Source organism: Prinia subflava, chromosome 3 (assembly GCF_021018805.1).
Source record: "Prinia subflava isolate CZ2003 ecotype Zambia chromosome 3, Cam_Psub_1.2, whole genome shotgun sequence".
Taxonomy (NCBI): Eukaryota; Metazoa; Chordata; class Aves; order Passeriformes; family Cisticolidae; genus Prinia; species Prinia subflava.
In genome coordinates, this window is record NC_086249.1 from 1122316 (window position 1) to 1148074 (window position 25759).

Genomic DNA, 25759 nt, shown 5'->3' on the forward strand with positions numbered 1-25759 from the left:
GAGCTGACAAGAGAGTGATTTATTTTTTTTTCATATCAAATAGCAAAGTTCATGTGTTGCTAATGACTGTCAGGTGAAAGCAGAACTACTCTTTGGCAGGGCTGAGAAAGTCATGCCAATGCAAATAGGAATATCAGTCTAACACAATTCAATAGCAGTCTGACAAAACAAATGAGGATAAGAAAATAAGCCTTCCCTGTGAAACGATCCTGAGTGTGGCATTCAGGCTGAACAGACGAAAAAATAACCTTAGCTCATACAGTGTAACAAATTCCACAGGTTTCACTAAACCTGGCAGGGATGCCCAGAAGGTGATGCTCTGTCTGACACCATATGCAGAGACCCTGCTAACAAACACTAGTGATGAACTTTTTACACGGGCAGACAGGGATAGGAAAAGGGGAAGAGATTTAAACCAAAAGAGGGCAGATTTAGATTAGATACCAGAAAGCAATTTTTTACTCAGAAGGTGGCAAGGCCCTAGCACAGGTTGCCCAGAGAAACAGGGGCTGCCCCATGCCTGGAAGTGTTCAAGGCCAGGTTGGAAAGGGCTTGGAGCAACTTGGCCTAGGGTTGGTGTAGGGAAGGTGTTGGTCTAGGGAACAAGATGGTCTTCAAGTTACCTTTCAACCCAAATGTTTGTATGATTCTATGAACTGAGGTAAGACTAAACACATTCACTCCTTGGGTTGACTGTAGGAAAACAAAGAGATGTAAAATGGTTTAAATTATTTGACATCTGGTTTTGCAAGTCTACTTTTCAAGAGCCAGTAATTTAGACAAGGACAGAACACCACCATTCCTGAGGCCATGTCTAATAAAGCCAGATGGAGATAGTGGCCAAGGTCACAGCAAAAGAATAAAAAGGGTCTCACAACAGTCATACAGCTGCCCTCTGGTTCTGTGGTAAAGCTGAGATAAGACTTAGAACAAGAAATCCAGAAGATCAAGAAGCAAATTAATTTGATGTCCTTCAGTGGCTGACTGAAATAGCAAATCATTTGACACTTAGAGTGTAAATAACTTGACTGCCCCATACAAGAAAATAGCTGCAGTAAATTCCGTTCTTAGTGGTACCTAAAGAAACCATCTTTACAGCTCTATTGAAATTATGTCCTCTACAAGCAATCTTGGAACTGGACAAGGAATAATGCCTGTCAAGTATCATGCAGGAGACAACCTCTTAAACACCTAAAGAAAGTGGAACTTTGATGAACAAGATGGACATGCTCTCCTCAATGGCTACACATCATAAATGCATGCATTAGACATAATGAGCAATACAGGACAAAAATCATTCAATATAGAATCACAGAATTGTTGGGAAGGGACCTTCAAGCCCATCTCATTCCAACCCCCTGCCACGGGCAAGGACACCTTCCACTAGACCAGGTTGCTCCAAGCCCTGTCCAACCTGGTCTTGGACACCTCCAGGGATGGGGCAGTCACAATTTCTCTGAGCAACCTGTGCCAGGGCCTCACCACCCTCATCTTTCTGGGTATACAATTTTGGGTGAGTTGTTCTCCCACAGTAACACTGTGTGTGCTCACAAGGGACTCACTCACCTCAAGGAGGATGGTCACTAAATAAGGATCACCTCATCATACGTAATGAAGAACCTACACTGAAGTCAGGCCAAAGTAATTAAGGCTCTGGGAATGAAAGAAAGAGACAGCAAAGCACCCAGTAAAGCAGCAATAAAGAGGCTTTCTTTCTACAGGCTGCGACTCAAAATTCAAAGCCACTGCACTCTCAAAACCTCTTACTTCAAAGTTAAAAAAATATTAATTAAATAATTGAGATAAAAAACCTAGAGCAGCAACACCACTGCTCAAGCACTTGTGAGAGCTCAGTTCCACAAGGTCCATGTCTGTGCCCCAGCAGAACTGGGCACCACCCACACTGTATGTTCAGAACAAAGACAACTCCGAGACATGCCATTTTGACCCTGTTCTGTGGTCACTTATCACCCACAAAATACCTCACCACGCTTCAGGGATTTTCTAATATTCATGCACCATAACAAGAGATTTTCATGGTGTAATCTCAATTACTCAACTGTGAATACCAGGATGAGAGTTCACTTCTTTCTCTTACTGAAGCCTCAGCTTCCTCAGATACTCCACACACATCCCTAACTTAGGAACTACAGAGTTTATGGGGCTAGTACTTGCTGAATGCTTTCCCACTGTCTAATGCTTTGGAGAGCTGTGCAATTCACTCCCATTTTTAGCAACTCTATTGTATTTCACCTTTGATAATGATAGTGAATTTTTTTGGTAGGTATTATTAGACGTGACTTAATTTCTCTTTGAAATCCCCCCATTTCTATGCTAGTGAGAGTCAAACATCTGAAATTTTAACTGGTAATTTACGGCCTTAGATAATGTTATCCAACTCAAAGAGCTCCTCTGTGAACTTTGCGAGGGATTCAATTTCACAAACAGAAAATATGGGTATTGAAACAATTTGTGCTTGCATACAGATGGAAGTTATTATGAACTCTCAGAATTAACACACATTGTTTCAACTTTGGAATGTAACAGCAAAGCAAGTTTCTCCAAAAAATACTCTACCAAGCCAGCACTAAGCTGCTACTAATTCCAGCTGAATTCTCCTGAGTGCAAGATGTGGTTTCCAGTGTTATTATCCTGCTGTTTTACAAAACAGTACCACTTTATCTCTAGAAGAGTTTTTATGTCAGTAATTTTATTTAATATCAACCCCATCTCACTTCTTCCACACTCACATCTCTCCTTGCTGCCAGAATTCCAGGTAATTGTAAAAGGAAAAAAAAAACCCATAAAAATCTGTGAAACCAGGGAAGCTTATACAAATAATTTCAAGATGGTTCTTTAAGTTGACAGAGTTTTTTTTTCTGGGCTCTTTGTGACAGTGTTCAAAACTGGCATGAATGATTCAAGTGAGGTGACAGAGACCCAGGCTCTTGTTTTCATGCTCCAGTGAAGTCCCCACTATTCTTCCCAGGTACCTTCCCACAGCACACAGAGGGAATTAAGCAACTGATTTACATTTATTTCTGACAAAGAGGACTTGTTCTCTGAATTAAGGCAAACACCTTTGGGTGATGGTCTGGAGATAAGAGAGAGGCAGCTGTTCATTCTCCATCCAAACCTAATTTTTCACACATTCACAAGAACTAAGCATATCTGGATACTTCTCTGAAAGCAGCCCTAATGTCTGTGAAAAGCTATGTAAACACGACAGTTTCAGCATCCCAAGGAACACACAAAGGATTCAGACAATCTTAGGCTTTTAGGTCAAGTCAGCCCCAGAGCACAGAGGTTTTGTGATGCATTTCTGCACATCATCTACCTGCTCTGCTTTCACAATGGAATTTCCCCTTGGCAGAACTATAAAAAGCAGCAATATTTGACCAAGAGCATCAAAACAAAGGTGACTACAACAGTTTATGTGGACATCAGTAACACTTTCATGATTAAATAAGTAGTAGAAGCATCGCCAGAAGTTCTGATTTACTTTTATTATGTTTTTATATCCAACAGCATACAATCTCAGGCATTAATATGTGAACCACTAGTGTTGTACTAACCACTTTGAAGTTTGGCCACTGACTAGCTTGCACCAGCACCAATGACCCCAAGTAGAGCAGGAAACTCTTTTTATACCAACAAATACTTAAAGTCTTCATTTACTTTTATAAGTTTAAACACACGCCAGTGACTTTGGAAATCAGCTGCAAGGAACTGGAAGGCAACATGGGTGAGTGATCGTGTGTTCAAGCACCCAGAGTCGTTCAGAAACAGGACAAGAAAATCCGAATGACAGGTTTCAGTAGGTCCAAGAGTGGTAACAACTCAGAGGTGACAAGTCAAAGAGATAAACAGGAAAACAAGTAAAGTGGTTCCTACAAAAAATACTACAGGCACAAGTGTTAAATAACCCAAACTACATGAACAGGAAAGACAACCACCCTAGGCTTGATGAAGAATTCACCATTTTGATGGAAAAAACAATGGAGCTTCATCCTTGCACCACATAACTGAATGGCAAACTCCAGAATAAGGTAAAAACCAGGAAAGGCTGAAAGGCAAAGAGCAAGCAGCATCACGACACACAAGTTACAGAATAAACTAGTGTAAGCAGAATGAACTAGGAAGCAGAGATTAAGGAAAGCATTGATTTGATAGGAATGAGGAGAGAGATCTATCAAAGCATTTGAGGGAAAGACTAATCTCTTTTTCTCACAAATCTTTCCTCTGGTGGTCAATTGTGAGCAGCTGACTGCCATTACTAATACCACCAACAAGAAGGTACAAGTCTAAGATACATTAACAGCCTAGCTAAGTGAATTCCCAAGATCAGCAGGACTTGATTAACTTTGTCTTAAGATACTTTAGCCTTTAAGTAATTTCAGAGGTTATTGTCCAAAATACACTAAGCATGGGCAAGTATGGAAAATGGTAAATGCAATCTAAGCTTAAAAAACAAAAACACAGAAAGACTCAGAAGCTTATCTTCAGTTTGGGGTAAGGAATGGCAAAAAAGTGATGGAAGAGAAAACTGGAAAACAAACAAGACTAGTAGAAACTAAGCACAAAAAGATCAGATTTTCAAGAATAAAACTGTAAGACTAATGTAATTTCAAACAGGTTAGAAACAGAAATGTCATATTTCTGTTGGAATTTAAATCTCTTGGCATTTTCTGGTATAATATGCTCACAAGCATGCTGGGGAAATGGGATATTGATGACGTATGAGTGAATACAGAGAAAGTACTCTTTCGATGTAATAAAGAATGGTTCATGGCTACAACTGAAATGCTGGCAAAATGGGATTCCACCTGGAATAACAGAACCCCAGTTCTATCCGATATTTTAATTAAGTAATCTGGATAGGGCACAGGCTCAGATGTAGCCAGCATAAAGCTGAGACTGAGTTGTCAACCTCTGGTGTTACGCCACTTAAAAGTCGGTCTGAAGATCCCTCACCTGTCTCACGATTGTCAGAGGCTGAGACCCCAAGAACCCTAAACCACAACACAGAAGTTCTGGCCTGACCGAGGTGGGATCCAGGTTTCTCCCTGCAGGTGCACTGACTGGACCAAGAGGGGCCCCTCAGAAACCCGTGCAGAAACAATGGACTGTCACGGTATCTGGGCCGTGTTTGCACCGAGCTGATCATGCTGACCAAGTCCAGCCTGCCCCGCTCCTTCATTCTGCAACACTCACGAGATCTCCCCCCACTCACTGGCCTGTTGCCTCTTACCTCAAAAACAGACTGTAATAGCACCCCAAAAAAGAGAGCCTTTGAGGCCTCCCTGACGGCGAAGACGGATCTATTGGTGTGCCATGAGGACTGCAAAGGTCTATTGGCTCCGCGTCATGAGGACTCGCGTCTGCTGTCGGTAGCTATGACGCCCCTTTCCTCTTTTCTCTCTCTCTCTCTTTCTTCTCCTCTATTGCATATTGTGGGTGTCAATAAAGATACACTGATTTTACTTGAACTAAGTTCTCTTTGTCTCTTTTTGCACTTTGAATTCAAAACAAACCATCACTACCGTCCATCTGATTGTGACACGTCACCAAAGCAGAAATAAAATTAAGAACAAAAAAGTTCATCTTTAAGAATACATTCAAGTTACAGCATGTAAAATGTGAATTAAACAAGTCACCTGCACAAATTCAGAATGGACTGTTTCATTGCTGTGCAGAAGATACCTGGGGCTGTTCGTTGCACACAATCATGAGGTTTATTTACTCTGCTAAGCTTTTAAGAGTACAAACCTATTAGAACCCAACAAACTGGGAATAAAAGGACAAGACTTGGGAAGCATTTCTCCCATCCTACTCAATGTTTTTAAAGTGACAGTAGTATCACTGTATCCAACTTTGAGATTGCATTTCAGGAAAAATGGATTCAGATGGAGAATTTGAGACAAGAGAAGTGTTGAAAATGTGATTTTTCAATGCATAAAAGTTTGCAAGGAGGAAGAGACTTAAATGGAACAGATTATTATAATATATAAACAGAGGCAAGAGAGGTTTGGATTCAATGTCAGAAATTAGATATTTTTAGTGGCCAAGACAGTCAAGCATTGGAATTAAGCAGTACTTATTTCACGTGCTTTTCTGCACAGAACATCACCAGGGATGGCAGAGGAGCAGCTGACCCTGCCCAAGGACCACAGCCAGACCTTTTTCAGACCAGCTTTCTGAACATTCTCTGAATTCCATACCAAATGTGTTAGCTGCAGGTATTGCTGCCATCTCAACTACAAGTTTGCAAAGTCTCTTGCATTTTTCAGAGCAAAGGATGGATTTTTAAAATACGTTAAAAACAAGGGAGTAAGGTTGACTAGAGGACTTTTTAAGTAAAAGTTACACATTTGCAATACTTCTTATTTTCCACGTACTATATTTTCTTATAAGTTTTCAAAACAGTGTTAAGTCTATAGACTCATAGAATGTACTGTTTGAAAAGGAGAAAATTCATTATTATCTGGCAAGTCCTTCTCTAAGCATCACAGGAGAAAATCTCAAGCAGAAGGCTGTAAGGTGAAGTGAAAATCATGTTTTCAAGGACATTTCTCTTAGTTCACAGGTTTTCACCACAGAGACCAGCACGAAAAGACAGCATGTGCACACTCACATCACAGTGACACCAAGCAGAGATAATAATAATAATAATAATAATAATAATAATAATAATAATAATAATAATAATAATAATAATAATAATAATATCTCAAAGTGTACCAACCTGTGCTATATTTTTGTTGAGAAGATAAACTCCATATTCAAACTGAAGCTTCTCCCCTCCTTTTGCATATAAAGGAAATCTGATGGGAAAAAAAAAGGGGGGGGAGTAGAAAGTATTTAAGATGAAATAATTCAGATGCTTATGTAAACTTCAAAATCCCCAGATTCCTTTTCTGAGAAGGTAAAGATTTAAAAAGCTCCCCTTGCTGATTTTTCCCAGGAACCCCTCCATAGGATGTTATTTACGAACCCTCTGCAACTCCATTCAATCAGCATTTAAAAACTGATGCCAAAACTCAACTATGGAATTCCATCTTTTAAAGTATTTCAGGTTTTTAAAAGACACTTTATGATTCTCCCAGAGCTGCAACATCCCTCTCACCAATCAAAGTGTAATTTCAGAAGCACACAGCACAATTCCACATCCCATGTTATCCCTCTGCATTCAGCCAATCACACTTGTTAGCTCATTTCCAAACAGAAATAATATTTTAAAAAAGGTGCTCTCTTCTGATCATAATCCTGTGACTGACCGAGCACAAAGCCCTTTATACAGAGAAGAAATCTGCAGGCTCACTTACCAGAATAACACTCAGAATAAAAGTGATGACTTTCAACAACCTCACGCACACACCAAAGGCTTGAGAGTCACAGCATCATAGGTCACTATATCCCTTGCAAACATTTTACTACTGATCTTTATTTTTCCTACATAATAAATATTGCTCACCATTTTAAATGCCCAGATGTAGCAAATAGCCTATAACAACATAGCATGGCACTGCTGCATGAGACAAGAGAACTAAAACATTAGTCCCTTAAATATTGAAACTCCTTGACAGTGTCTGCATTAAAGAGTATAATTTTATACATCTACTTAAAGAATATCTGCTTAAGTGAAGCAGTTCTCAAACAGCTTTAACAGCTGTTTTGTACACTGTACTTCTAAGGATTGTCTTTTGACTCCTCCTCAGCACCAGAGGTCATCATGGTCAATTCATCAATCTTAGTACAAATTAAAATTTCTTTTATTGGAACTACAGCATGAATCAAGTTTTTGCCTTTTCAGGAACCCCGTCCTGCAGCTCCTAATCAAGATGCTGAATTAATTATCCACATAAACTCCACACTACAGTAGAAACCAAAGTGTCTCTCAAATATAAGGTAACAAATACAGGAGATAAATATCTACTAGAAACAACACACATTCTGGAGAGGTGATTAGGCAAAGTGAATTTTATCATCCATAAGCCCCACAGTAGAGTACATTTGTAATTTTAGGAATTATATAGCACCATTAAAGCTAAAGGTTAACAGGTCACGATCACAGCAGATCAAATATTGAGATGTCAGCTTCAGGTTTTACTCTACTTTCAAACTTGCTAGGCAACTAAGTCACGAAACATAAAAACCTCTGGGAATAGTATCTATCTAGCTCACCTTGCTTAATAGAGCTATAAACCAAACTAGTACCCCATGCAAGAAAATGAAACTTCTTCAAATGAATACATGCTGCAGAAATTCCATAACACATTATTCTAAGTGTTAAATACGAAGCAAGAGGAATTCATTTCAGTATCTCCAATTACACTACCCAGACAGAGCAAGGGTTAGATTTAAAGGATAAGTTTACAATTAACAGTCTAAAACAAACCCATTTTTTTACAATAAAAGCACCATTAGGAACACAAACCATGTTTCCCTAGAAGGTAGCATTTCATGAAGTCACTGGTAATGGGAATCATGTATTCTATTATTAGACACAGAGCTCTTTGATCTATGCAGTATAGAAAGGGGGTAAAAACTGGCTTATGGTGCTCACTGACCTCTCCCACACAAAGATTCTTTTAAAAGGGAAAATCAGGCTTTTCTGCTTATCATGTTGATCCTGCTTCTTTGCCAATATTCACATTTTTATCCTCTAACTTCCACTAATTGATGTTGAAAGGCTTTAAACCACGTACATCCTCAAGTCAGCTTTTACAACACAATCACTTAAACGAATGTCTTGAAAACTGTCCATCGATGTCTCTGCATATACACATTTATGACTCAAGAGAAAAATATTACTAAGTTTTATGCCTCTCTGTGTTTTATCTTGCTTGCCCATTAAGCCTGGTCACAAGCAATAAACTAAAGGGAGAGGAACCCAAACATTTTATATAGTGCTTCAGTGAGTATAATTGAACCCAACTTGAACTGCTGCCTCCCTGTGTGAAATTCTTCTTGCCTGCTCCACAGAAAAGCACTGACTGTAAGCTTAACCTCTCCCTTTGGCATGCTGCAAAAAGCTGAGTCTGCTGTGTAAGGATTTAGTTACACTAAATACTTCTGAAAAACATTATTTTTGTGTTTTTATAATCACAAAATGCATAATAAAATTCAAAATGGCATCTGCCTACCTATTCTACTGCAAAGTGCACCTTTCTTCTTTCCATTCTTGCTGATACATTTTGGGAAAAAAATAAGCTCCTTTAAAGCAGAACACAGATACTTATTCTGAGATAAAAAATTCCGAGGGGTGTAATATGTTTAGTGAAAAGAATCAAAAAACACAAGCTACAGGTACCCCTTCTATAATCAACAGAAAATATTATCTGAGAGAAGTTATCAAGTGTTAGAAATTTGTTCTCAATCCAGAACAGAGCTCAGAAGCTGAGCTCTGGTCCTCCTCAGAGTAGTACTCACACACTCCAGGAAACCATGCATCTGCCATGTGAACAGTCAGGAATTATGAACAAAACAGCTTCTGCTCAGTGAGAGTCAATATGTGCCTTTGTAAAAATAGGTTGTCATTTACATACAGCTACAGCACATTTCAATAGCATGTAGAGTTCTTAAAATACAATGCTAACATAACCTGAATTTATAGTAGATGATCTATTTCTGTATATAAAGAGACAGGCAATACAGCAATAGTAGTGTTAATAGTGACTTGTAAAGAAGATCCTGGTTTAGAGAACATTAACCTGATGCAAGAAAAAATCCACCATGTTTAGTAACTTGTAACAGGTTTACCCCCTTTGGAGCTGTTTCTGTACCTGGTGTTTCCACTGCTTTCAAGACATATCAGCAATGGTAAGAGCCTGTACTGGAGAAAAGCACAAGAACTAGGAGTGATTAAGGGAATAATCATCCAGCAGGCATGCATAAAGGTGGCTTTAGGATCTATGAGAATTGTGCCAAAGATGCTGAAATTAAACAAGCCCCACTCTGAATTCAGAAGGTGGAGAACTCTGGATAAGAGTGATCCAAACTGCACACCAGACTGATTTGAACCAGATGGTCAATATGTGCTTTGAAGAGCCAAGATAACATCAAGAAGATTCTTGATCTTAAAAGCTTACATTTGTTTTGGGAGTCACGTTTTGCTTATTTAATCCTATAGGACTGTGACAAACCCTAAATTTTCACTAATTTTTTTGAGTCATGTTCTGTTTTATAGGATTCACTGGGATACAAGTCAGATGACCAGTGTTACCCAGCTGCATCACAGTGCATATCTACAATCCATGCATATCTATAATAATGCATATCTATAGACCACAGGACATTTTTAGGCACATAGCTCATATCCCTTTCCACGGCATGTCACTTTGGACAAAACTTGTGTTTTTCTATGGTGATGCCACAATGACTGAACAGTTTCTCCCCTAGTGAACCATCACTATTATGTTTAAGACCCAAGCACTCCCAGGCCCACAACAAGAGGTTTTGATTGTAATTTCTCATAGATGTCCCCCCCCAAAAAAACAAACCCAAAAAACAACAAAACCAAAACCATCACAGCAAAATAATAGAAGCAGATCTTTTAATCATCTCTGAATAACTTCACTTTTGCAGAGAATAGAGATGACAGTTCATCTGCCCTAACCTTACCTCTCTCATCCTCACCCACCTGATCTCTCTCCCATCTCTCCAGCTTGGAGGGTTCTCAAGAATAAGCCCCTCCTCTCTACCTGCAATCTTAATTTCAGCAAGTCATTATCCACCGTTTTATTTTGATCCATTCCCTATTAATTCCTGCCACACTTCCTAAGCAGACATCACCTACTGGATAAAGAACTCTTCAGCTTAAAACTTGCTTTCCTGTCAAAGGCACCTAATATTCAAATATTTAAACCTAGGGAGGATCTGCGGATATGCAATGAGTAAAGAAACAAGTGTGAGCAGGTCAAGGCTCAACAGAGCTGTGAAAAAGAAAAAGCGAGGCAGAGGTTACACGCTATGTTCAACATTACCCTGATGGGGAAAAGTAACATCAAGTCAGACTTTTAAATAAAAAAACAGGGCTGAAAGTTTACCTGAATCCACACTGAAACTACAAAACCAGCACATTACCGTCAACAATGGAATTAAGTTTTGAGTTCAGGGACCTCACACTTCACAAATGCTAAGTTTTTAAATAGTTAGTTGGAATATTTGCATAAAAATATCATTCTAGTAGGTATCAAGCTTAAAGGTACCCAACTACACCATCAACAGGACTCTCAGGGAGCCATTACTTTATTTAGTCTAATTAGACTTTATTCTAACATGGTATTTAATCAAGTACACTCTGTAGCTATAAGAAACACATGTAACTCTTTAGAAGCAAAGTATAATCTCATTACAGTAAATGACATCAAGGTTACAAAGACTAGACAGGATACTAAATCATCCACTCTGGTTTAAAAGTCTTTCTGCTAAAAAAGAGAAAGCCAATATATGTGTTTCCAGTCAATATGAAAAACCAATAGTGGCTGGTTGTCAGGATTTCCACTCTAGTTGACTCATGCAGATGCAAACAGCCAAACAGAGATCTCAGTGTCGAACCAAGACAAATTCCCATTTTCAGTTCAAGAAAGATTCCCGAATATGTATAAACTACAAAATATAAAGTATATTTTGTATAAATATATGTATATATAAAAAAATATAAATATATCTTATATGTATATATATTATGTTTATATTATTTATAATGTATATTATTATTACATTATTTATGTTATATTTATATAATGTACATATATATTAGATGTATTATATGTACATATATTACATACATATAAAATATATGTATTTTGTGGTCTGGTGGCAGTACAGGAGCAGCAGACAGGATTTCAGATGAACACTTTTGCCAATTGTGCTTGTCTAGGGGCCTGAAGGAATTTCTGCTAGAAGTCAGCTCTGTAATTCTATGGGATCCCTCCAGGAATCAGATTAGAGGCTGCAGCCCAGCCCATGAGACCACAAGCCACTGCTCTGTGTTGTCCTTCATCCAGATACAAGGAGATCATCTTGTAATCCTAAAGCTACAGCCACAAGGAAGCCTAATGTATCACCTCTAAGGCAAGTTCAAACGACCCCACACACTCAGCTATTGTAACACTTTCCTCTAAACAAACTTCATCCTTCCTAGGGGTAGGAAGGTTAAGTCACCTTCCATTGTTAATTTAAGTCTTTTCCATGATTCAAGACATAACGAAGAAGGCTGTGCTCATGTGCTGCTGAAAGTAAAACCAAGAAATTTCAGGGGCAGATAGAGAAAAAGCCTCATGCAAGTATTTTTCATTTTCATATTTACAGTTTGAGGTGTGATGCCACATCCATAATCTATCCTGATGGAGTTTTTTTCCTTACAAGGAGTATTATTGACTTCTTAACAAAAGAAAGGGTTGCAACCCATCTCTTATTGACTTTTAAAGGCCCTGGCTTTGGTAACAGCACAGGCAACAACTTGCTAATATAGTGTCTTCCAAAACTGCTCACTAATACTGATGTATTTAAAAACCAGAAAACTGACTTCAGAAAAAGAGATCTTTTGAAGTTGCCCACAGATGCTGATTCTAGAAAACCAGAGGCCTGTTTTAAAGCTAAAACTATGATTACACTACTTGTGGAGTTTTAAGCATTAAACCATTCTTACAACTCAAATAAATTGTGCTAAGTATTCTACTCTAACCAGTAAAACTCTTCACTGTCCTACTTTTTCCAGCTGACCCTCAACGAGTACTCATCAGCCATCAGGATCTCATTTAATTTTGTATCTTTAGCTCATCTTTAGCTGTTTTACATAATCACTTTGGTGCTGGATGAACACTTAAATCACTACAGGATTCCTGGCTCAGGCAGATGGTAAATGTTAGGAAAAGTTGAAAGAATCCTTATTCCATACATTTATTTCAGACCCCAAGTATCTCTTACAAATTCAAGTCCAAATACATTTACTGTTGTGTTCTGTGATTTATGAACTCTGCATGCAGAAATATCACATATGTACCAATATATGGATGGCCCACTTTTATTGTCTATAACCATCTGCCTTTAACACAAACTATTTTTAAAGCTTATGAAATTGCTTCATTTTTAACTGCTTTCACCTGTTTCTACTTTGGTAATACGCCATATGTTTTAGATCTTTTATTCTCTCTTCTGTTCAGACTTCTGGCATATCCCAAATTGCATTAAAGTCTCAAAAGTTTAATCTGTACTTCAGAAAGCTCTTAAGGGAAGAAGTCAGTGAAATAATGGTTTTTTACACATCACATCCAACTGTCTTGCACAGGCTGAAGTGTGGCACAATTAAAATATCATATTACATCTCATTTGGCAAATCTAAGTAAAATTCCAAATATTGTTTAGAATCATGTTTCATAGCCTTAACTTTTCAACTGATTCAGAACTTTAAGGACCAGGAATATTTGCAGCTTTATAAGCTGAATTAGGACACTTATGGTTTAAGAACACCTAATTACCACAAAATGGTTTGTGTTAGAAGGCACCTTAAAAGCCATTTTGTTCCAACCTCCTACCATGGGCAGGGACATCTCCCACTAGATTGCTCCAAGCCCCGTCCTACCTGTCCCTGCACATTTCCAGGGATGGGGCAGCCACTGTTTCTCTGGGCAACCTCTGCTGAGGCCTCTCCACCCTCAGAGGGATGAATTTCTTCCCAATATTCCATCTAACCCTCCCATCTGGCACTGGGAAGCCATCCTTCCTTGTCCCATCACTCCAGGCTCGTGCCCAAAATCCCTCTGTAGCTCTCTTGGAGCCCCTTTATGCACTGGAAAGAGCTCTCAGGTCTCCTTGGAGCCTTCTGTTCTTACAGCTGCCTCCAGAGCAGAAAGGCTTCATTCAGCCCTTGGAGCACCTCTGTGGCCTCCTCTGGATTCACTCCAGCAACTCCACATCCTTCTGATGTTGGACTCCAGAGCTGGAGGCAACTCTGCAGGTGGGGTCTCACCAGAGCAGGACAGAGGAGCAGAATTCCCCTCTCCACTCTGCCCTTGCCATGGGATCAGCCCAGCATACAGGGGCTTCTGACACGTGCCAGTGCACATGGCCAGGGTATGTCCAGCTTCTCATCCAGCCATTTTCCCAAGCTGTCCGTCTCCTCAGGGCTGTTCTCAATCCATTTTTGACCCAGCCTGAGCTTGGGATTGCTACAATCCTAGTGCAGCAACTTGAACTTGGCCTGACTGAACTTCACAAGGCTGGCACAGGCCCACTTTTCAGCCTGTCCAGGACCCTCTGCATGCCATCCCTTCCCTCTGGCACCACACAGCTTGGTGTCACTGGCAAACTCGTCTCACTGTCCATGTCACTGACCTAAAAGTTAAACAGTGCTGGTTACAATTCCAAATCATGAGAACACCAATCATCACTGCTGTCCATTTGGACATCAAGACATTATCCAGTAGTTAAGTGCAGACTGGAATCTTAGTCCAAAGACTAAATGAAGCTGACACCACCACATTTTCACATGACTGTATTTAGATTATCTTTGACACTTCCTGCCCAACTGGGTCAAATTTGTCAGAGAACAAACTCAACCTGTTTTCTGCTTTCACGTCTCATTTTCAAGGACAATAAGCAAAATGACTGCAGAGAGGTGGCTGCAGAGCAGACTTGGCAGAATGCAGCTGAAACCCAGTTATTCACTATCATACACATAAAGAACAGATGTAATTTTTGTGACTGTAAGTCACTCATGTCATAGCAGAGTCACCTATCAGATCTGGGGGAACAACTGCATCTCACACAACATTACTAAAAATGGGTCAGTAACAAAAAAAATGAGTTTCAAACTTTAGACCACAGATAGGACACTCAATAAAAGGATAGGACTAAATAGCACAATCCAGATAAGATAATAGCCTGAAAAAGTCACAAGTTCTTGTTTGATATGTTTGAAGTATGAGCAGTGTACAAGAAAAGGTTTAAATATTTACTGAAGTTTGAGTTATTTCAGCCTCACCCCCTTTTGGGGTCTGCAAGGGGAGCAAGCAGGGAGGAAAGAACTAGTCTTTTCTGTCCAACCTAACCACATCCTGTTTGCTCACTGTAATGGAATGTTGTATCCAGAGGAGGAAGTTTGTGTTATTTAAAAGTCCTGGGGCTTCTCTGAACCAGAAGAAATTAAACCCTGAAAGCCTTTTAAGTGAGAAGGACCACCACTGTCCAAACAGCTCACTTGAAATCACAATTTCCCAGGACACTTCAAATCAAATACTAGCACAAATAAGCTGCTCAAGAGCCATAAGCACCAAAATATCCAGCATTCCTAACATCTTAACACTCCACCTGAAGATCAAGGTGCAAGAAGTTTTGGCTGCACAGCTTTAAAACCAATTTCCTTCTAAGATAAGCTGCACCAGAGCTCTATCAACTTCAGAGCAGAGACTACACAGATATGCTACAGAAGACCCAAAATTAAATGAAAAGACAGAAAAAAGGACTACAAGCATGCCTTTTGCTTGTAATTACAAATTAAGACATAAATTATGAATTACAAATCACAAGCAAATTCAGTCTGGATTACTACATGGTTTTGAGTTCCTATTTAACAGAAAAAGCTACACTTGTAAAACAAATTTGATGACAAAAATACAGACTGCCATGAGGGAAAAGCATATCCCCATTCAAGCTTTATACAATACATAAATATTAGTTTACTGGGAAAAGAAAACATTAGTTTAACTTTATGAAATGTATTTTCAAAATGCTTTTCTGAACAGTTCAGATGATGATAATCAAAAGCAGAAGCACCTTTCTGTGGTAAATGTAACTGCTGTGACCTTGCTCTTGGGGAATGCACAATAGCTTCAGTATGTACAGACCACAGAGAGAAAAGCAAAGATCCAGATTATGAAAGCCAGGCAGTTTCTGACAAGACAGTCACCACTTAGTACAAGAGGGTATCATTCTACTGCTTCAGCAAATAATTTCAAACACCTCTAAATCACAGCAAAAAAATCCATGGAGCCAGTGACCCTGATGGCTTTTTGCAAATTGGGCATTTCTGTAACATATTTCAGCTTGGATTCAAGGCTTGCACTATACAAACCATGATGGATGTCACAACATATGGATTATCTGTAAGGAGAGAGCAGACATCCTTGCAATCAGAACTTTAAATCTCACTGCCATTGAAGGATCATTTTTAAGAAGAAAACACTTTATACAGGTCAAGTCCCTGCTTATTTAAAAAAATGAAGTAATGTTTTGGAAAAACAAAAATTCTCAACAGGTATATAATGTTTCAGTGTGTCATGGTTTGGTTTGAAAGATAGGTGTCTGCTAGGGAAAGCAGAATCTTCCCTCGGATGGAGAATGTAAAACCCCTCCTTCTGAATTATTATAATTTTGAACTTAAGGGGTTCTCAGGTAAAGAAGATATGAGACTAGGAATAACAGTTTTTCACTAGTATGTATAAGGCAAGGCAAACAAATAATAACTGTGGCACTAATAACAAACAGAACGAGGAACCCAGTGACACCTTCTCAGCCGCAGGCACTTTCCCTTTGGTGCAGTTCTGTTCACAGCCAGCAGGGAGTGCTGCTGGCTCCCGGCGGGCAGCAGGTGACAATGGTGGCTTTGTCTGAGACGGGGAGGGATGGAAGAGAGGCCTCACTCCACAAACCCCTGGGGCTGTCAATCCCGGTGCCCTGTCATGACTTTTGGAAGCAGCAGGCTGGAACAGCAGGGATGAGCAGAAATCCTGGGGCAGTGGATGAGATGTATCAGAAACTCCACGGCAATAGCTGGGACTACTGGATGTCCCGGCAGGGCAGGGGGTGCGGGGCCTAAGCAGCAGAAGAAAGTCAGCTCCTGGCTGGGTTATAGTAGTGGTAGCTAAACTGCTCTCCCCAAGTAGCAGCTCGACCGCCCTCCTCCGAAAGCCGAGAGCGAGTGAGAACGCCCAACTGCCTCAGCTCCCATCCTTTACTTATCTTTTTGAGAGAAACTCCCAAAAACCAGAGGAGTGCCACCAGACACCCTCTTTCTCTGAGGCCTGGCCACCTCCCTGTGTCTCAAGGACCCAGCCATCTGTGCATCTTAGCAACTCAATAGGAAAAATATCCACAGATAAAAATGAAAGAAAAAGGAAAGAAAAGAAAACTGAACCCCCAACACAATGGGAGTAAATTAAGACTAGTATGTCCTCACAGAAACATTTCTCAGCTGGTCTCAAATGTCTGGGGTCAGTGGTCTCATCTACTGCAATAAACAGTATCTGCCTTCTCAGACTGGCCAGCAGCATGTAAAAACTTCTAGTTCCCAGAAATAGTGTTAACAGTATCTAAATTCATTAAACAACACCTGATCTAATTCTTTATCTATACACAGCAATATCTGCTGACTCAATGAAGGCAAAAGCATTGTTTTGCTAATTAAGAATCAAATAAGCCTGGATTGTAGCTAAATATCCCCAAGAATTGTAGAACGTAAAAATACAGTTCAAGATAAGTTCATGGCAAAAAGCATTCTTTGAGCAATACAGCTGAACCCATAACACACATTCAACCTACCCCAAAGAATCAACTTTTCTTTGATAGCTATTCAATTTCTCAAGCAACCATCTCCCTCCATCTAAATTTTCCAAGATTTCTTCCCAAAGCTGCCATTTCATTACCTCAGCCAAAGTACCAAATATGATTAAAGATTTCTCAATTGTTTTGGAAAACCTTAACATCAGTGAGAAGTTATTCTTCATGTGCTTGTGTTCTGATTTTCAGCCTGCTTTGTCTGCAAGTGACTTATTTGTTACCAGGCACAGAGCAATAACAACTTTAGTGGTGTTGTACTAAGTCTATTGCAGCTGAAATCCTGATTTACCCATTCTTCCAGACTGGAGTAAGGTCATAATAAGGAGGATCACTTACAGATTATGCTTATTCAACAAGTGTATCACAAATGCTCCAAAATTATCCACAGGCCAGTTCAGCAACACTTATCTCCACTTATTTGCAAATCTAGCTTGCCACACTTCAAATAAATTAAAGATAATACATCAAGAAAGTTAATTTGGAAGCATTTTTGGAGCAGAACTGGCAATGAATCCCATGTGTTTGCTTTATTCAGAGGCCTGAAAAGATATTTTTTGCATCAGAATTTCCACTGTCAGTAACTTACTTTTCATGATTTAACACTGTGTGAACCACACACAACATACCAGTTTTCCTAAGCAATGCAAATGAGTAGGTCTAAAATACAACACCAGTTTACCAAAATAATTGCTTGAGTGTGTGCAGATTCAAAATATGTCCTGCCTGATTTACCTAATCTTCTCCACTTCTCTGAAATTTGTTTCCTTAAACTAATGAAAGCAACCCCAAACTGGAGTAATCCAGTCTGCTGGGGTTTGAGTTCAAGATTCAGTCAACAAACTGTGGAGAAACATCAACACTCCATAAATACAAAGGTGCTGCAGACCTTGTGCGTCAACTTTAGTTGTATTAAGATAAACTTACAGAACCACTCTGAAGACCCAAGAAGGGCACCTGTGGTTTATGCTTGATACACTCCTCAGATGCAACAAGTCTGAACCATCCTGGTGGAGGGTGACCTGTTTTTTTATACATTTGTCCTTCCCACAAGGGGACACTCTATACTTCATTCTACCTTCAGTACTATGGCCAGGCAAATGCTAAGTTCTCACCACATCTGCCTATTTCAAAGTCATAATGTAAAAGTTATTGTAGCAGAAAAAATTGTAAATTCTCAAGGTCCTCATAGAAATGACCTGGATCATGCAAGTAAACCAATCTGAAGCAGATGAAGCATATCCCAGAAGTTACTTTCATTCTGAAAGCTCTCAAAATATTTAACCAGATCAACAGGAGGGCTTAGAAAAGTTGGTAAAGAAACTTGAAAGTGTAGTAACATCTTTATACAGTATAACCTTAAAAACAAACACCTGTACTTACTAATTTGCTCTTGAGCAAAAACCTCAGGTATTTCCCCCAAGGAATAATTTCTAGAAACTCCTAAAAAGGATCTCAGAGAAACCCTGTGTTGTTACATTCCCCTCAGGGACCCCTAGAGCTCATGTCATGTAGTTTGACCCTTCCTTCCCTTTCTGACCCCCATTGGCTATGTGCCAACTTGCCCCCACCCTCAGATGTCCTGAGAAAAGACCCTGTTCCCCTGGGCACGTCCTCTTTCCCCTGGAGACCACCTGGAATAAACATCTTACTGCAGCTAAGGGTGAGAGCCTCTTTTGAGTCCTTTTTCCTGTCTTTTGATATATTCCTCCAAGGCCTGAGAAGGACTGAGCTATCTTAGACCCTTAAGGGAATTAAAGGAGGATTTATTTATCACTGTGTCTTCGTTTAAAGGACAAGTATCTACCAAGGAGGGCAAGAACCTTGATGGGATGGAAAACATGAGCCCCTTCCCTCCAAATTACTGTAACTTTGAAATCATGGGGCTTTCAGGCAAAGATAAGGGAAAAGGAATAACAGGGCTTTACTAGTATATGTATGTACACCAAGAGAAACAATAACAACGATAGCGACAACAAACAAAACACTGAAACACAACCACATCCTTCTCGTGGCTGACGAGCGCTTTCCCCTTCGGTGCAGTCACAGCCGGCAGGGGCGCTGCTGGCTCCCGGCGGGGCAGGTGCGATGATTCCCCCGCGGCTGCAGGGGCGCTGTGGGGCAGCTCAGCCGCCTCTCTCCACACGGTTCATGGCGCCTCCGCCAGGGGGAAAGAGAGAGAAGGGGCTCCCTCTGCAAACTAACGGAGGGCAGCTGGTCTCAGGGCCACTCCGGAGGGCCTGGAGTAGGAACCTCAGAGCAGCGGGCTGGAACAGCAGAGGTGAGTACACCCAGCGTGGTAAAAAAAAGTGTAGCAAAAACTCCAAAGCAGTGACAGCAGCCATGGGGGTTGGACACCACTTGTGGAGTTGAAATGTAGTGAAAAATCCCAAAGCACGGGAAGAAAACAACAGGGCAGGGCAGTGGCAGCCAAGCTTTCACAAGCAGCTGGGAGACACTCCCTCTGGAGACGGGTCAGAGTCCCCTTCTCAGTGAGATTGGATGTTGAAAAGGTCCAGTTCAATAGCTGCTCTTGTGAGGAGAAAGGAGAAGCAGTGAAGGACAAAAAAACTCCACAGCAGCAGTGAATTCCCTGGGCAGCAGCAGTCTGGCACCAAAACCACAACTGTCTCCACTCTGATCTCGAGAGAGAGAGAGAGTGAGAGAGCTGAGCCCAGCCCCTAACCCCCAGCCAATTCTGGCAGTATCTCTGCATTTCCCAAGAGAAAATCTCCCAGCTAAGAGACAGAAACAAACTGCACTCCCTCCCCTGTCCTGGCCACATTTTTTGACTCTCTTAAGTATCTGTTGTTCCCATCTCTTAGACAACAAATGGGAGAAAAAATTCCTGAGAAAGAAAAAAAAAAGGAAAAATCCTAACCTCCAACACTCTGCAATGAAAAAAACCCAAAAGCCAAGTATGTAGGTATAAGCCAGTCAATAATGAGGACACCATGCATTATAGTAAAGATCAAATATAGGGATTACATCACTGCAATTACTCAATGATTTATGTTGGAGTTTGAAAAGCTGCTAAAAGACTGGTAACTGAAATAAACAAATTTAATAATGCATGTTACTGCTGTGGTCAACACAATTAGGAGCAAGGGAGGAACGTGATCTATTACTTTAGAAAGAAAACTGCAATTTTAGGGATTTGATGTAAAACCTTGGAGTTGGTAGGATTGTTTCTCCAACAGCTGGGAAAAGATCTCCAGCAGGAGCTAATTCTGAAAAAATCTAGCCCAACACAGGTAAATAGCCCAACAGGGATTAATTTACTTAGCTTAAACTCTCTCCTTTTCAGAAATCTGTTGTGAAATCAAGTACTAAGTCACAAGAATTTGGAAGGCTGTAGCATGAAGGACTAAACCTTCCAATCTATATGAGAGAACACAAAATTGAATTCATCTTTATAAACCCACACACAGGGAGTTCTACTACTCAGAAATCTGTTTTCAAGATACAAATGTTCTAATTTGCAACCCTTCTCAAAGGGATGTACAGGAAGGAGTATGATCATCTGCTTCAAGAACTACTGAAGCAAAACAGGCCAATGTTCTATTAAGGTTCACAGGAAGTGTGTTCAGACAAGTTATTAAAATGGTATCAAATTACTTTGCAAGACATAATTATATAGTTGTGTTTTATGGTGTCAAAACAGGAAGACCTCAGCAAGTTTAAAGCTTAAGGCAAATTACCTTGCCTGCGCTGCCAAGTCACTAACCTTCAAAGAGAAATCAGACTCATTCAAGCATCCCAATCCTGTCAACTAGGTACAATAAAACTCTTCCATCTTTATTTGGATTATGAAGAATTAGTGTTAAAATGTTGTAACACTTTGACTGCATATTTCCAAAGAGAGGAATTTGTTTTTTCACAGCTTCCTGTCAATAGAGTCAGCTACTTTCCACACGTTCACTTCCCCTCAGTCCTTTCCTTTGCTCTTTTTTCAAACTTTTGTGGAAAAATGAAGTAATTGATGCTGCAAGCCTGACTGCAGCATCCACACACACACACTCAGGGTTGCAGAATTCCCAAGTTGTAAGGGACTTCAAACTCATCTCATTCCAACCCCCTACCAGGGTGGGGACACCTTCAGCTAGACCAGGTTGCTCCAAGCCCCATGCAGCCTGGCCTTGAACACTTCCAGGGATGGGTAGTCCATAAACTCTCTGGGCAAACTTTGGCAGTGCCCAGAATTTGAACGGAGCAATTGGCCTCCCACCAATGGTCAGTGCTGCATTCCTGGCAGTTCAGTGGCCTCAGACTACAAAGGGAACCTTAACCAGTAATTGCCACTAACTTCACGTTACAGCACACAGCTGCAAAGATAGTGGGAAAATAAGCAAAGTTCCAAAACGCAGGAGAAGACATCCAGAGAGTGAATTTAAAGACAAGATGGTTTCCTAGAAGGAAAACATTAAGGATGTAGCTACATGTTCAAAGACAATAATTACAGAACAAATTAAAAGCTCCACACTGAATATTCAGTTGATTTATAGTAGGTGGCAGGTTACTATGCTTTTTCAATTAATTAGAAAATTCTGTGTTAAAAGAAAAGTATTTCTTTTCTCCCATTTATCAACCACTATTCTGGCACTGGCAGCAGCTCCCCAGTGAAACTACACTTGCTACTGGCTATGGGAATACACTGCAGATAGCAAAACATAAAAGGCAAGTTTTCCAAATAGAAATCAAAACTCATGAAACACTAAGAAACACTGCTTATGTTTTTCTAGCATTACTGGATGCCAAATCAAAGCCAGATATGTGCCAACAGACCCAGAATAACAAAGCTGAGTAACTCTATCCCAAAATTCCAACGAGAGAAACTCAGCGACTGTTCCACAGCAACTGAAAGCAGTAACAAGTAACTTCAAATTCCATATCACCTCAGACTACCCAAAACTGTTTAAGATGGGGGCTTTTGGTGTTGATTTGGTTTTTTTTAAGTAGATGAGTGTATTTACAATATACTCACTCTCGCTCTTTCTCCGTCAGCTTGTCATTTATATTATCTTTGATTGTAGACCGGGAGCCCTTGTGAATTATAGGATACCTGAGTGGCACTTGTAAGAAGAAGGATATCATGGAAACTAGGTGAGCGGTATAGCCCAGGGCAACAGCGATGCTTCCATCATCTTTTGCTGTCAATGACAAAAAGATTCTACTATTAATTGCATCCACTGAATCCTAGTATTCATCTTTATTGCTCAGAGAACAACAATTAATGTAGCTCTCAGAAGTCAGAACTCAAGGACAGAAGGAGGTCTGGAGTCATTCTGCTCCACGCTTTACAAGTGTTTGCACTTCACTGTGTTGTGTTTGCCTCTTGTGACAAGGCACAGAAAACTGATGATGGCTTGTTCTCCAGCAAATTTTACTTTCAAAGCTACACTGCCAGGATGGGGGAGGGTAAAGAAGAGATGGGAAAAATAAAACAAAATTCCCAAGACAAAACTCAAGTATTAAGCTTTCTGTGTTTCTCTAGATGGAGTTGACAAGTGTGAGAGGGATCGGGGAAAGCTGCATTCCTCCTCAACTTTATTCACGAGTGAGATCAGTTGAAGAGACACTGACCCCAAGCTATGAACTCTGTTCTCTGCCAATAGCTGGAAAAACTTATATTAACCCATTGTTTTAAAGTATCATTTTCAATTTGACACTTAAGGTTTCAACCTTAAAGCTTCACCTGCCAGGAATACACATAGATCTTGCAACTGTCTATCTTTTAGCCATATAAAGGCTTTTCCTTTCCCTTTTCTCTATTTTTAATTCTTTCAAGGGATACAGACAGCACAACAGTCATCCCTTCTGATGCATCCATGAAACCAGCTAAACAGCAGACCTTCAAGAAAGCTTATAATGACATTCAACAACATACTGAGCTCTATCAGAGCCTGTCATAACATACGTATTTAAGTTATACCCCTGTCAAAATGGATTTTGTAAAAAAGGTTCAAAATTTGGAGCAAAACTTGCTTTTTAGGGATTTTTTTTTTTATCCTTCAGACAACTAATTTTTAAGAGATAGTATCTACTGAGTCTGATATAACATCCACACCAGACAGCTAGGTTTCAAATTTAACTGCCTATTTCACTAAATTGAATGCTTAGTACTTCTTCCTCACAACACAATACTTCTAGAGACTTGGATAAAGAAACAGTAATTCTTTTGCAATGAATTAATATCAGGAAATTAAAAACGGGCCAGAAGATAGCACACCACTGATTCCTCATGAGTTAGTAAACTGAGTTCATTACCATATTTAGTGCAATCAGGGAAACAAAGCAATAGACTTAATTTTTGTCCTACTGACAAATTAATTTGTTTTAAAGATTATTCCTCCAATATTCTAGCATCCAATATACATATTATTAGTACAAGTTGATTACTATGAGGTGGCTCTAAAGAGTTAGACAATTGATGGAGGTTTTTGCTCAAGAAACTAGAGTGAACAAGTACTGGGAGCACAAAATCTTGAAGGGAATTTTAATGAATTTCCAGTTCATGTCAAACATTTGTTGATGAATGCATGCAGTTTCCTGTAAACTGTTATACAGGCAGGCATATCATGTATTTGCTTTTGCAATAGGATGAGGGTTGACAGTTAAAGTAGAAGGTCATTTGTAAAGTACTCCATACTGTCAGAGAGGTTCAAAGTCTTTTTTTTTGCAAGGTATTTATTTGGCAAGTTCACTGGCAACTAGAGAAAACCAAATGGGGATTTATGCCTGTTGCCCTACCTAGATTTATGGACTAAAAGTAGTCCCAATGGAATTTTAGGTCAGACACAAATATTTTCCAGAATCACCGAGTTCGGAAGGCACCTCTGGGAATGGTACCCTCCTCACGCCCAGAGCAGGTTGTCCCCTGGACTGTGTCCAGCTGGGTTCTGAGCATCCCCAAGGATGGAGACTTCATTGCCTCTCTAGGAAACCTCTTCCAGTGTTTCAATATGCAGTTTTAGAACACAGAGGTGCTTTACTAAGAGTCAAAAGAAACCTCCTTTGCTTTAGGTAGGAAGTACCAACAAATAATTTGCAAGTTTTCTTCTAGTTTTAATCTTTCTGGTCAAAAATTTGGACCCCAAGCTATTGGTACTAGTTTTCTTAATTTTATGAAGTTTAGAAGCAGTGTTAACTGTAACAACTACTTTAGGAATAGGCAGATACCTTGAAAGTCTTCAGAATTAGGAAGCTTGACTCCACAAACAAAGTAATCCTTTTGGTTATTCTGTAAATTTAAAATCAACAGTGGAAAGTGAGCATGGAACAATAACATCCAGAACAGCACAACCTGCACAAAACATGACAACAAAGCTAATAAACAATAAAATTAAAAAAACACCTAAATACTCAACTAAACTTAGAGCGACAGACACAGTATTTTAATCCACATCTCACATAGTTCAGAAAATAAATGCAACTTCTTTTAAAGAGTGAAGAGCTTTATATTAATTCATTACATAAAAGATTTTGAAGCTCAACAGTTTAACATATGTTTCTGTGAACTCAGCCAGCCTACTGTCAGGGTTACTTATGTAATTGTACGCAAAATGGAAAACAGCCATTAAATTAAAGCTATTCTATTTTCATAGAAGACACTGTGCAAGAGGTGCTGGGCTAAGTTCCTTCCTGGTAACATCTATAACCTAAAGACCAGATGTAAGAAAGCTGAAATAAACAGAATGAGCAAAGAGCAGATTCTGTCACAAATAAAACATAATATTTGTTTGCAGTGTAATAAATAGGAAGTCCATTACACATCAAGCAGATTGTCAGGATGTTGAAAACATACCAAATCAATAGGGTAGATGTAGGATAGCTCCGACAGCAACTGCTTGCATCGAATAGTCTGCTGGGCATTTGTCTTCAAAAACTGTTCTCTTTGGGGAAAGATTCCAAAACCATTATTTTCTTCAAAAGCTCCAAATAAAGGTATCGAGCTGTCATATCCCTTCTGCAGCTTTCCAATTATCACCTCCTATCCTCCAAAAAGTTAGGTAAATCCACTCAAAAAAAAATAAAGCACACCAAGCTAATTTTTGTTGTCAGGCGTACCATACATTATAGACATATTTTGACTGCAAGAATCAGGTATTACAAAGCTGTGTTACACTAAAACACACCTAAAAGTCCTATCAGAGTCTACACATACACCCAACCATCTGTTCTCTTCTCTTCTAGACTTGCC

The 25759-nt window shown here is 39.7% G+C and overlaps 1 protein-coding gene across 1 annotated transcript in view; it reads right to left on the reverse strand.

The window, feature by feature from the left end:
* Positions 1–25759, reverse strand: part of UVRAG (UV radiation resistance associated) — a 101139-nt gene that overhangs the window by 23761 nt on the left and 51619 nt on the right. The window contains exons 10-13 of the mRNA XM_063393720.1: positions 25364–25451; positions 24739–24799; positions 22544–22709; positions 6746–6824 (exon numbers count right to left, since the gene is read on the reverse strand). Coding sequence (XP_063249790.1) covers positions 6746–6824; positions 22544–22709; positions 24739–24799; positions 25364–25451 — 394 coding nt within the window. The remainder of the gene's footprint in view (positions 1–6745; positions 6825–22543; positions 22710–24738; positions 24800–25363; positions 25452–25759) is intronic.